The sequence below is a fragment of the Rhamphochromis longiceps genome, linkage group LG23 (assembly GCF_057381845.1).
Source record: "Rhamphochromis longiceps isolate RC_006_pf linkage group LG23, R_longiceps_female_GT1.1, whole genome shotgun sequence".
NCBI classification, from domain to species: domain Eukaryota; kingdom Metazoa; phylum Chordata; class Actinopteri; order Cichliformes; family Cichlidae; genus Rhamphochromis; species Rhamphochromis longiceps.
The window spans coordinates 6,622,537-6,635,920 of record NC_140578.1 but is presented as its reverse complement, the minus strand read 5'-3'; the positions used below and the strand labels follow the sequence as shown (position 1 = coordinate 6,635,920).

Below are 13,384 nucleotides of genomic sequence, written 5' to 3'. Positions count from 1 at the left end.
TAAAAGCTATAGGGGGCATTTGTCAGGGGACCGAGTTAAGATTTTGAGAACAGTTTGGGGTCCGTATTTCAATTAGAAACTGATGAGGAAAATAGATTTGGCAGGGTACTGACAACAGCCTGCCTTTGCTTTGATGAAAATCTGAAGAAAAATATCTGTTATACAGCCATTAAAAGCTCATAGGTTTAGTGACTCCTGGTCACCTCTCCCCCCCCTTGAGCAGGTGCTTTTGTTTGACTCGCTCTCATTCTCATTTTCCATCTTGGAAAATACCTCCCTCGTGTTACTGACGGCAACATTTCTCTATATCTCTTGCATGTGTGATAAACAGGAAGACGTACGAACGGTCGCAGGTATTCAGATACCTAAAATCACAAGCAATAATGGAAAACAAATATAACACTTCATGAAAGTAGCTGAGTCAAGCCTTTTGGCACAACTTCAGCCTGCTTGCAAGGTGCAAGGGGGAGAGGCGAAACTCTCAAGGAGCCAAAACTCAACGGCAACATCCTGGATGAAGACCACAGACAAATGTGTTGCACAAGCAATAAAAGTTGCTCTTCATGCCACAAGTGTTGCAGACTTTTTGACCTTTAAAGACAGCTGACTAACGGACGCATTTAGCCCCCAGTACCTGTAAACGTATGACGCAACACCTCCACATTCTTATTGTTTGAGCAAAAACTTTATTTTTATTATGAAAGTTGTTTTTTCTTTTCTTGGAAGACAGACCACATAAAAAAAGAGATTATTTTAAATCATTTTATTGGAATAATTAGGAGGCCTGAGAAGTAAAAAAACAAAACAACCCCCCCTCCCCAAACATTTAAACTGTACCCAACAGACAAAACACCTTTAACTGTTAAAAGTACAAACAAAATAGTTAATACTTTATGTATGACTAACACCTCAGTGCGTTATTAGTAATGCAAAGCCAACATCTATAGTGTAGTGGATCTGACTGTAACCTAACGATGATTAAGAAAGTGTAATAAGAATAAAAAATAACCAACACAGAGTAACTGGAGTGCTCTGATTTTGTTTTTCGATATTTTGTTAGACTTAAAAATCTAGATTGCTTTAAAAAATATATGTTGGCATCACTACTACGAAGAAGCCATACTACTAGACATTGTGCTCATCACCAGTCCCAGATTTTTTTTACTTTATTTTTTTTAAAAAGGAGAAGGGAGGAGTGGGTGGAATTGTCAAATAGCACTGTGACATGTAATACGACCAAGACTCACATTCACCTGCACAAATCTGTGCTTCATTTCACAGTCACACACAACCTTCAACAAAACGACGAGCATAAAATTGATGTGAAGTTTAAAAAAAACAAACCAAAAAGTGTTTATTGTTACTCAGTCACTAGGCAGCACATCACTCAGAGAGGTCATAGCACTGGCCACAGACACGATGCAGGCAGAGACGAGACACACACAGAGCTAGGTAAAGGGTGAAGGTAATTTATACATCACCCCCATCAGCTTTGACGACTTAAAATGCAGGCTGCCGTCGTTTCCATCCTCGGTAAATGCTGAATGAATGCCTGGCTGGTGCACGTGAGGCACCGGTTCACATTGAATACACTTCTCCAGCCAACCGAAAGAATAAACATCCTCCCATCGAACCCTCCATCTCGACAACGAGACCATTAAAAAGACAGATCTAGAATGAGCTTTGCCCGGAACAGTTAATGCAGGGCAAGTTGTGCATGTGCAGACAGTATGGTCAGTTTTAAGGAAACAACACAAGCTCGTAATGCAGACACAAAAATGTTCAAGCGTGGCATCAAATTTCTTCATAAAAACCAAAAAAAGATTATCTTAAAGGGAGAGTGGCTATATTACACTCTCCAAAAACAGAAGTAGTGGTTGATCTTGAAATCCAACTCTAAATTAAACACCTGTTTCCATTACTTTGACCATATGCTGAAAAGAGGGAAAAAAAAAAAAAAAACAACAACCAAAAAACATGTAAACTCAGATTACAGTGAGGAAAACCACACATAAGAAAAAAAATGCCTGACATAATTTGGGTTGCTCTCAAAGAGATTATTGTACCCAGATTAATTAACAAAACAAAACAAAACAAAAAAAAAACATTCTCTATTCCGATGTCCACAGTAACATTTGTCTTTTTCTTCCACCGTTCTCATCTAACATCAGATAAAGCTAATACAAAGAAAGGAAACATTTGATGGGGTCGCTGACCATCAAGACGAGCTTTGTTTAACATCTATGCATTTTCTCCTTTTGCACAGACCACAGCTTTAATTCTTCCATAGTTGCACAAACTTATTTGACGCACTGCAAATGACATACTGTCTGAATATGTCAGTTAAGACAGAGTAACCAGCATCTTTCTACAAACACAGGTAAATCGTCTCTCAGCCACCCATCCTGTGTCTCACATTTCATCCATTTCATTCACAGACCTCTTTTTGTCCCTTTGGCCAACCAGCAGTACTCAAACATCAGTTAGCCTCCACAGTAAGTCACTCTGGGATTTTGTTGCTTCACAAAGTCTCTCCTCAGCGCGTAGCTCCAGCAACAGCGGACACAGATGAGTTCCACTTCCTCTCTCCTTGTGAGTCACCTTTTCTTCAGAATTTCGGCACAGCACAACTCAGTATGGAGCCATTGCATGAACTGGAAGTTAGCCACACACGATTAGGTAGCTGGTTAACCCCACTGCTCAGCAGTGATGGCAGCCTCAAGGGATTGCCTAATCTGGCTTGAATTACAATGTTATTATAAAAATAGAGACGTATGCACAGGCACACATATGCGCACACATACTTTAAGTCACCGTCACATTACACAGGCCTGTTTTTGGCTCCCTCATTCATTCTTCCACAGGTTTATCCGCTACAACGTCTCCTTTAACAAAAACAACTGAAACTCAATGAACCTGACACAAGCCTGGAGAAGAAGAAAAACCCATTAGAAAGCCGTTAGTATGGAACGTGTCCACCCCATTATCCTTTATCAACAGCCCGAAACCTTCTCTGAGTTTAACACGCCCCACTAATAGATGGGACAACGGTAGGCTTCCTATTAAATAGAGTATGTGCAGTGAAGGGATTGTGAAACTGGGCATAGGATTGTGTAAACATACAGTGTAAACAGCTATTAAAAAGGAAAAATTTGATGTTTGACTATTACTGAGCAAAAAAGCACCTCACTGTTGTGTACACCACCATCACTCATGTTTTTGCAAAAACCGCAAAAGTCAGCCTGTGGCATACTGACATATACGGGATGTACAGCGGAAAATGTAAATCCCCGGTTTTTCCCAACTGAAACATACCAGTAGCTGCACGTAATTGCACTGCAGCTCTGTCTTTCATTTTATAAAGCAGTAGAAAAACGTGGTTGCAATGTCGCTTTGTACTACTTATAACCTCGGTGCTTATGCCATTTCCAAAAATTCTGAAGCTGGGCTTGGATACGAAGATGAGGGTCAAAAATAGAAAAACTAAAATTCACATGTACTTAAAAAAATATTCAAAATAAATGCAAAAAAAGACATTCAAATGTAACAGAAACAAAATGTTGCTGTGCAATCATCTACTACATGGTAATACTGTGAACTGCACTGTCCAGCCCAAAAGAAGGAAAAAAACAAAAACAAAAACAAAAAAAAACACAGAAAAGAACAAAACATAATAAACAAAGATTTAAAATAGACTCTGTATGGCTCCAGGTAGCTTTGAGTGTCTACTCTAAACCAGAGGAGATAAAATCATGTATCACAAGTTTCTGTTGCTCTCTTTCTTTGACTCTTTCACAGTTTCGAGTCTTTAGTGTTTTTGTGTATGCTTGTGTCTGGTGGACAAACCATCGCCTTTCTGGGCGGATGTCAGGTGGCAGCGAGCAGACAGCACTGGAGGAAAAAGAGCAACTCTCATCTACCCGACCGTGAACGCGTCTTAGCTTAGATTCTGGGATTATCGTACCTCTGTGGAAAACAGACAAGACTCCTCTGATTAAAGTGAACCTCCCACTCAGCGCAGTTATACCACCGCATACTGAACAGTAATAAAAACTAGACACATTCAGGAAGTGTAGGAATTGTTTCTGCTGGAATTGATTGCGAATAAGAGCCCTTACGTTTGCAACGATGCAATCAAATATGTTTGTTTGTGTGTGTATGTGTGCACATGGTAAATATAAATAACCATGTGACTTCGAGCCACAATGCAAGTGATTGAAGTGACCAACAATTTAAAGTGTGAAACAAGTAAGTAAAAATAAGTCTAAAGTCCGGTGAGTTAGTCTGACAAAGTGTGTTTGTTTGTGTGATCGCGTATCCACCTGAATAAAAAGATGGAAAACTTGCTTTCAAGCATGGGGGGTGGATAGTTCACCCAGTGAAAAGGAGGTGGGGGGGGGGGGGGGGGGGTCGGGGGTCTGTCCTCCCCCCAAAAGACAACAACAACAACAAAAAAAACCAAAACAAAACCTGTCAGTCTGTCAGCAAGGAGAAGTCAAATGGCTCCAGTGAAGGTGCTGAACAGAAGACACCAAAAGCAAACGGGAGACATGAGCAGTGGTGCAGGTCCTTGTTCAGTAGTTAATAAATCCAAAACAGTCATTTTCATCCACACGGATTCGCATTCACTGTCAAATACAAACACACACACACACAGGGTACTCTGGTTAAGGCAGTGGTGGCAGGTGAGGCTGCAGTGAGGCCAGGGCAAAGAATCGGAGAATCGGTGGTCAGGGTTGATGGCAGTGAAAGCTCCCATTACTGAGTCAGCACTCCTTCCCCATCATCCTCGTCTGTCTCCTCATCCCTCTCTCCTTTGCTCAGCCGCACTTCTAAAAGTCACTCAAATGACATCAGATTGGCTGGCACCTGTGAAAAAAAGTCAGATTTTACAAAATGCACCTGTTAATCAGCCTCATGAATGTCTGTGTGTGCATATTCGTGTCTTCATACCTGTTGCCTATTGCTCTGACAGGCAGCACTCAGATGTTTGTACCAGAGCAAAGCATTCATTCTGTTCCCTGCCTGGTACTTGTAGGTGTTACCTAGGAAATGGAAACAAACAGAGTGAGGTGCCAGGTCTTGTAACCACCTGCTCTCTCAACAAGCTGGAAAGATGACTAAAAGCCTCACTTGACTTTGGTCTGCCCGATAAATTCAAAGCAAAGTCATGTGAAAAAATCTATGACAAAGTCAGATGATTTGTGTGTGTAAATGCACATAATTAACACCTGTGTATGAACATTAAGGATGTCAAGTATGACTAATCTGCAGGGCTTAAAGTGACAGGTTATAGCAAAAACAAATAATAAACATTTTTCCTCCACCCTTTAGAGATATGTACTAATCTGGATAATTTGGATGTCAACTGCTCGATTTTGCATAATGGCTTTGGAAAATTACTTCCTTCTCTTGAATATAATGAAGCTGGATGGCACTTGACTTACATGCACAAAAGATACATCTAAAAAACTCTGCAGGTAAGTGCACTCTCAGAAATGTACAAACCTTTCTGTAAGCACTTTCAAGTGTTTAGTGCATGCAACTTTTCATGTGGGACTATTTTCTTCCAAACTACAAAACACGCTGAAAGCTTAACAGATGCAGCTCAGTCAACAAGCTGGACGGATGTAGTTTGGAAGAAAGAAAATGAGGACTGCGAGGTGAATGCCTGTGTAAATGAATTGTCCCCTTTAGCTCACAGAGAGCCTCGCTGTTCAGCAACATTGTGGACACCACCCACATGTTTGCGTGCATTGGTGCAAAATTTTGATCAAAATGACTGAAGAAAAGAAAAATTGTTACCACCTGAATTTCACAATGAGATTATGACATTTCTTATCTTAGCTTTGGATATGTTGGCAGGACATCTTGTATTCAATATGGTTAAGCAACTGTCATTACTGTATGAGTGTTATCTGATTATTTAGATTCCTTCAAGTTAAATTTATAGTCATTCACTGCATGAAAGTGAGCAAGAATAACAGATAAAGACTCAGAAAGAAGAACTAGGCCCCTCATGAAAACGACAATAAAATTGACAAAAACAAACAGCTTAACAAATTTTGGTCTGGTTTTTCGCCTTCTGTATGGTGAGCATGAAGAGATGCCAAAAATAATAACTGACAAGCTTCAGCTTCAATTTAAACCTCCTGACCCACTTTACAATTTTAATGCATCCTTTTCACACACGGACTGTTCCTTGTATTAATCATTTCCTCTTTGCTTTCTCCCTCTCACGTGTTCAAGTCTCACCATGCTCAGAGTCGGTCAGCAAGAAGACGTCAGGGTGCTCAGGATCGTCAGCCATCATAGCCATCAGACCGACCACACACACGATCTTGCTGGACGTGGACTTGAACTGGTAAGAAGCAAAGCCAAAACATAATCAACCTTCTCTGTTTACACGCGGAAGAATTATTAACACAAGCATTGTGTGTATGTGTGTGAACTCCCAGCATTGCATTTGCACTCCACAAGGTTCTCATTAGCCTGAGTGACACACAGGACTGCGAGTGATGTCACTGGCCTCATTATTCAATGAGTGCTACCATCTGTCCGTCTGTACCCCCGCTGCACCACGGTCCAAAAAAACTTCCTTGCACACTCAAACTCACACTCCCTGCATTTCCTTCTGCTTCTCTGCCTCTTTTGAACTTCTGTAAAGTTTCAGTGAATGCTCTCAACCAACTGATGCTATACACCAAAACAAACACACACTCACACACCCCAAGCCTACTTGTTTTTGAATAATGTCGTGTCGACATGACATGAAAAATTTACAGCTCTTTGTTTTCGTTTCCCTTTTCCCCTCCCTGTGCATACCAAGTACAAAGCACATGAAAAAGAATCATTAAGTGTTTTTTTCAGACTTTCAGACTAAAGTTTTTAAGACTGAGTAAGTAATGGCTATCATATGTCGTCTCCTTATAAAACAGAGTGTTTTGGGGTCGTTTGCTACGCCGACTCACTTCTATCAACACCTGCAGTTCGTACAGTGGACATCTAAGACGTTTGGACGTCTCAGTGTCGTTACATTACGTTCCATCTGTTGTCCTCACCTGCTCGAAGAAAACACCACCTCTATAGCACCTGTTGCAAAAACGCTGCCCATGCATGCATCACCAGAGTGTTAAAGAGTGTGTATGTGTGTGCGCTTGTGTGTCTTACATGTTTTCTCTCAGTGGCCTTCAAGGATTTGGCAGGGTAGTAGTAGAGTTGGGTTCCACACAGAGCAACCCAGTATTTGGTCCAAGATGCCACCTAGAGGCACAAATTGAAATCTGATCACACACTCTGATTCAACCGCATTAAGTCAATGAAAAACTACATAGAGTGACACTAACATGGTAACAGACTCTATATTAAAGCCACAGGCACGAAAGCAAATGACACTTATCATCTTTTACAATGTAATCTGATGCTTGCCATTCACACGGACTTAAACTAAGAAGCTAAAAAACTCTTATAAACTAATCACACCTCCAAAATGGCAACAACCTCTGCTAGCTGGACAATACACAGGAATGGCTCAAGAAAAACGATACAGAGCCAAAGGCACTGACCCAACCAAGTCTCCAGATCCCAAATACTGGGAATGGACATTAGACTCGTGGAAATCTGTTTGGCCCAAGAGGTTACGATTTTAGACTTTTGGGTCCAGCTGTTAAGCTTTTTCTGAGATGCGGAGAAGGGGGAATGGATGGCATTTCCATGTGTGGTTCCCACTGTGAAGAACCGATGAGCAGCTTTGATGGTGTTGATAGGTGGGTTGGGGGCTTTTCTGGTGAGTCAAAACATACCTTTGGGCTTTGTAAGGGTTACATTCACCCACGAATGCCAAACTGGGATGAGATGGACTACAAAAGGAAAAGCAGCTGACAAGTGCTCAGCATATGTGGGAACTCCTTGAACAAGCATTTCAGGTGATGACCTCATGACGCTGGTAAAGATGTTGCCAATATTGTGCAACGCTGTTATCAAAGCTAACAGAACCTTAAAATATAAAACATATTTGAATAAAAAAAAAAAAAAAAAATCCTTTCTTGTGCTTGTGAAAGACTCAACATGCAATCTAAGGAGCTTGTTCTGCAAACTACAAAAAGACTTAAAATTAATAGAAACGAAATAAGGAGAAAACGCATGAAAGAAAATGGGATCAAGTGAAGCCATTAATTAACACGGCAGGTGTGGAGCGCCAGACTTTAAACCATCATCACTACGTATGACAGTCTTTAGTTATTTTAAGTTCATATAAAGCTCCACATTTATTTCCAGCAGAAACATAAGGGGGTAATCTTAGTGTCACAGGGTCGGGAGGGTGAGGTTAATGAGAAAACATGTGGAACAGACAGAGAAAGATATTCTGCAGGTTAAGAAGCCTCTGAGGTCCCATCTGTGATTGACAGTATATATGTCCCATGTGCTCCTGCTTAGGAGTACATGAAGGTATGGGCAGCACATGAAGGTACGTGCGCGTCTGCTTATCTAGACAAATGTGTGAGTGTGTATTCTCACAGTTGGTTTCTTGCCCTCCTTGAGCACAGTCTTTCGCCTTAACACTCCTTGCACTGTGACTGCTCCAGGGTACAAGTGAACTGCAAGTTCCTCTGACTCAGCTGAGCTGCAATGGGACAAAGACAAACATTACCCCTTAAATATAAAAACATGCATACAAGAAAAAGAACATGCATATTTCCATGCACACCATATAGATTTAGAGATAAACTAATAGTACAGCCAGATGCAATCTGCAAAGCTACCTTTACCCCTGCTTTCTGCCTAAGTAGCCCCCATTTTGTTTTGACAAAAATGAATTTCAAAGATATAAATCTCAACACTGCTATCACAAAAAAGAAGAGCAAAGACGGGAAAAGCGGTGTGCAGATTGTGTCTGTCTGGAGGATCAGAGTAGGAAGCTCAGTGCAGGAGTGTAGCGAAGCCTGGTTTTTTTTTTTTGGGGGGGGGGGGGGGGACAGAGAGAGAGAGAATCCCTAACCGCAAGAGATGCCTAATATGCAATGTCCATGACAACTGGACGTTAATGCTCCTGAATAGTCTGCTTCTCTTGACTATAGGAATGAGGATTTAACAGTTTCTTTCCAGCGACAGCACTGTGACTTTGGAAATTTGCTTTTACCTCCAAGCTGTGAAATACTTTGGAAACTAATCACAAAAAGAAGTCTATTTTGACTATAATCTCAGGATCTGGAAAGATGATATCTGAAGCATATGATAATATAGATTTTTTTAAAGGTTTTAATAAGGTGCAGTAAGATTCATCCTCAGATTTCTTGTCTGTTAAGTCAACGCTTGTAGCTTTAGCTGGCTGACGTGCAGACTCCAATACCTTGACTTCAACCTCAATAAGTCTGAGAATGAGACAGGCATGCAAGAAATTCGAGAAGGCAGCAAAAGATAAAGAACCATAAGAATCCTTTTCCCTTCACCAGATATGTGATTTCACCAGCACATACACTCTTATTTCAAACTACAAGATTACCCCAGCAGTACACACACTAAGCACCAGCACACAGCAGCCCCTGGCAGGGACTCAAGGGTGGAAAGTGAGGGCAAGAGAGGCTTTGGCTCAGATCAAGTTTGTTCCGGTCGAGATGGGTGTACCTGCTGGGCCTCAAGACGCCTTTGTAGGGGATGCGGGCCACACGGGTCACTGGGCCCAGAGAGTGATAGAACCGAGTCCTGTTCAGAATAGCATAAGATAGGATAGGACAAAATAGGGGGCACGGGATACTGTTAAGGCTGTATGGCTCTCTTTTTCCCCCCACTGTTTTTTTTTTTTTTGCCTTATTTAAATAGCATGGATTAGGGAAAGATGAGGAGCAGTTATTTGGTTAGAGGAGTTATCGATGGATGTGTTTTTTGGGTTACTCAAAACTTTAAAAAAAAGGAACAGTACTTTAAAAGAGGTTAAGATGATTTTCAAGCAAGTAGATTCTTCAGCTGAGCATTTTTTCCTCATAGTTTTGCTCCAGACACAGGTTGGCACGGGGGCTGCTAGACTTAAATGTTAAAGCAGTTAATACATTTCAGGCTGCTGGAGAAGCAGAAGCACCTTTACATCTTTGCTAAAGGCAAAGCGCAGCAGTGGACGGATGAGGCATGACTGCCATGGCTGCAAGGCTAAAAGCATGGCGCGTGTGAGAGGGTTTCAATGGCAGATCGTTTTGCATAAATGTGCCTTGAAGCCAGAGCTTTAAAATTTAGATGATCACATCCAGGCTGGGGATTTTTTTTTTTCCTTCAATCTGATTTTTGCATGTGGTTATGATGAAAAAACAGTGAAGACATAGATGCATTAGCTTTACCTCTCAAAAGCTGGCCAAGACATCTCTTCGCTGAGCTCCGAGCCCTCACTGCTCCCTGTATACATATAAAAAACATCATAAAAACATCCACTGAACATAAAAACTCTACTTCATAACTGTAGAGGTTTAAGTTTTACCAAGTGAAATGCCACTGGACAGAGTCGAGCTCTCTGCTTGTCCCCTGGTAGGACTGTGGCTTTCCATCACGCTGTCATCCAACAGATGGCGAGAGCCAGCATTGGGAAATGTAGCACTTTTAAACTCTACTGTATTTGTCTTATGGATAAAGCTGTGGAGACACAACAAAGCAGACAGAGTAGCACCAGTGTGTATGTGTGTGTGTGTATATTTTTTAAACTATAGGACATACATATGAAAATTATTTCTTATAAAAGATTAACAATAGAAACTGACTTGTAGCCCAGACTGTGGCACTTCCTGTGTCCGTAGGGCAGAAGGTTCCTGGGGGATGGAGGTGTTGCTGGGACTTTGGTTCCGTCTGGTGCTACCGCACATTTACGTCCACAGAGAGGAGATGCTGACGCTTCCTGACCTGTAAACAGAGTAAAACCACAACAGAAGAATAGAGATGTCATGTTTATGGTGTGTACAGAAAAAAAACAAGTTAATTCTTTATTATTCTTATTATTTTAAAGAACTTTTAAATTCCACTTTAAGTGAAAAATGTAGGACATTGAAATGCACAGTGACATCGAAAACAATCTTTGCGAATAAAGACATTAATGACAGTATAACAGGATCAATCAATTAAAACATGTTACTTTTTAACAACATTGGACAAATGTGTCATTTAATTTGAAAATAAAACAAAAACTATAATTTTTGTTATAACTGATATACTAATGTGCAAATTTGAAACTACTTGGACATTCAGTTCAGATTAAGTGAGACTAAACTCACCGACAAGATCCTCTTTGGAGGCGTTGGCTCGTGGTGTGCTGGTGCCTGGCTCAATCTTCTGTGACAATCTAAAGAAAAAAAATGCAGCATAAATCAATTGAAAAAAATCAATTTCAGTACCCTACAATACTCTTCTGTAAATTCATCATGATGAAAAGAAACAAGCAAGCAGTACAATTAACAGCAAAAACATCTCTCTTTATCACCTTGGCAAGAAATCATAACTATAATGCAAAAGCTTTGTTTGTTTGCTTCTTACTTGTAATTGTCATCCTCCACAAACTTCTGCAACTCCTCAATATACCTGACTGAGTTGAGATACTTCTGTATATGAGGCAACACTGGTATATCTGAGAAAGAGAAGATACAGGCAGACATGAAATTAAAAACACATGTGTACATGTGAGCCTGTGTAACACAAGCTGCCAGCATACTTTACGTTGGCTAGAATAAGGGTCTGGAAAAAGGATAACATTAGTACTTTAAACCAAACACAGCTCCAGAGCAGCAGCCGCCTGAGTGTAGCTAGGAAATAGCTGTGTCTTAGTTTTAAGTACTTAAATGACCAACACCTATTTGAAACATCTGCATATTTTTAAAGAACATGAAAAACAACCGTTTTCCAGTAAGCTGTGGTTGTGTGCTGGAGGACTTTTAAACCCACTCTATGTAGAATCTTCCTCGAAGGGTATTAGCCAATTTTAAGCAAATATTTGTACTAATTCAAATGACTCACTTCCTGCTCCACTTTTAGTGAATAACAGTTTGAATAAAGCCTTATGGTGGGATTTTTGGTGCTGCAAATGTGCCGGTCCACATACGAGTTTCTGGTTGGACAGGGTTTTCACCTATCCCAGACACGCTCGGGGATGGGAATTCAGACTGCGTATCGCTTAAAGTTGATGACGTAAGCGTGTGCCGAATGTTAATTGGTTGAAAAGAGGGCTGGAGAGAGGGAACAATCAGTTTCACTTCAGCTCTTCGTACGTTATAACTTTTGTGCTTTCTGCGGCTGGCTGATGGACCAACAACAGCACAAGCAAGAGTGGCATGTACCAGACACTTTGTACACTGCCTCCATCTGACAACGGTGCCCTCTGCAGGCAGACGAACAGTCACCGGATGGGACAAACCCTACCCATGCCGGACAAGTCTTGCTTTATTTATCCAACGCTGGTTTTTGATGCAACCACCCCAAATGTAACCACAGTGAAAAACAATCTGCAAACATACACATAAATATACATACTACACCAGCATAGGCATGTATCTGTTGAAGTCTCACCGTAGGTACAGGATCTCTGCAGGTCCGATATGATTCTGAGAATGTTATTCATCAGGTTTGATCTCTGTTCGTTCTCCAGTATGCTGCCCGTGGAGGGGTAGGCTGAATCTATATATGTCAGATCAGAAAGGTACATTCCTAAAAAGGGAGGAAAAAGCAGATAGAAAGAGATGTCTGTTAAATTAAGAGAATCAGAGCACAACTCCCTCATGCACTCATCCTTCAGCGATCCAAGAGCCCCCTGCAAGCCAAACGAGGACAGCGTCCATCTGTTGGAGGTGTTATTTTAACCCTCAGTGGAGAACACAGGGAGTTTTCCTGACCGAACGCAGAGCTCAGCTCATTAGAAAGCAAACATGTAGACACAAACAAGGCTGGACACTGCAACAGAGCCAGATTTCCTTGGGTGCATGATGCAAGTGTCATGCAGCTGTGGGGTTCTTGGAGTCACATTCAGCTGGTAATTGCACACTGCTTGTTTGATATGGCAAAAACAGACAGGAATAAAAACCCTGCAAAACCTAATTTGCATATACTTTGCTCAAGCTTCAAAAATACTTTTTCCCTCTGATTTTTTTTCCCCAGTGGATCTGAACAAGTGCTCCGAGTAGATCTTCTCTTTAGCCTTTCCAAATCATGGCCATCTCTCTCCCACCAAACTCTCAGTGCCTATTTCTGGCTGAGATTCTTACTCTCATTAAATAAATATTAACATTAAAAGACAAACCCAGAAGCAGCTTGCCATCAATCTGAAGAGAGTTATTAACAAGTTGAACTGATGGTGCGCATTTCCTTACAGTCCCCTCTTCTTTTCATTTTTCTTGCAGAATGTTTTTTTTTTTTGGACACG

General features: G+C 41.0%; 1 protein-coding gene across 2 annotated transcripts in view; it reads right to left on the bottom strand.

Moving 5' to 3' along the window:
* Nucleotides 1-730: 730 nt before the first annotated feature.
* ralgps2 (Ral GEF with PH domain and SH3 binding motif 2) overlaps nucleotides 731-13,384 on the bottom strand; it is a 75,509-nt gene continuing 62,855 nt past the window's right edge. Inside the window, exons 10-21 of one of the 2 annotated variants that reach the window (XM_085397875.1) lie at nucleotides 12,535-12,672; nucleotides 11,509-11,599; nucleotides 11,250-11,317; nucleotides 10,743-10,881; nucleotides 10,466-10,617; nucleotides 10,329-10,383; nucleotides 9,625-9,702; nucleotides 8,518-8,623; nucleotides 7,171-7,263; nucleotides 6,256-6,361; nucleotides 4,954-5,045; nucleotides 731-4,869 (exon numbers count right to left, since the gene is read on the bottom strand). In XM_085397875.1, the coding sequence (XP_085254001.1) occupies nucleotides 4,840-4,869; nucleotides 4,954-5,045; nucleotides 6,256-6,361; nucleotides 7,171-7,263; nucleotides 8,518-8,623; nucleotides 9,625-9,702; nucleotides 10,329-10,383; nucleotides 10,466-10,617; nucleotides 10,743-10,881; nucleotides 11,250-11,317; nucleotides 11,509-11,599; nucleotides 12,535-12,672 (1,148 nt within the window). In that variant the 3' untranslated portion in view covers nucleotides 731-4,839. The remainder of the gene's footprint in view (nucleotides 4,870-4,953; nucleotides 5,046-6,255; nucleotides 6,362-7,170; nucleotides 7,264-8,517; nucleotides 8,624-9,624; nucleotides 9,703-10,328; nucleotides 10,384-10,465; nucleotides 10,618-10,742; nucleotides 10,882-11,249; nucleotides 11,318-11,508; nucleotides 11,600-12,534; nucleotides 12,673-13,384) is intronic. The other variant, XM_085397876.1, reaches the window with a different exon arrangement.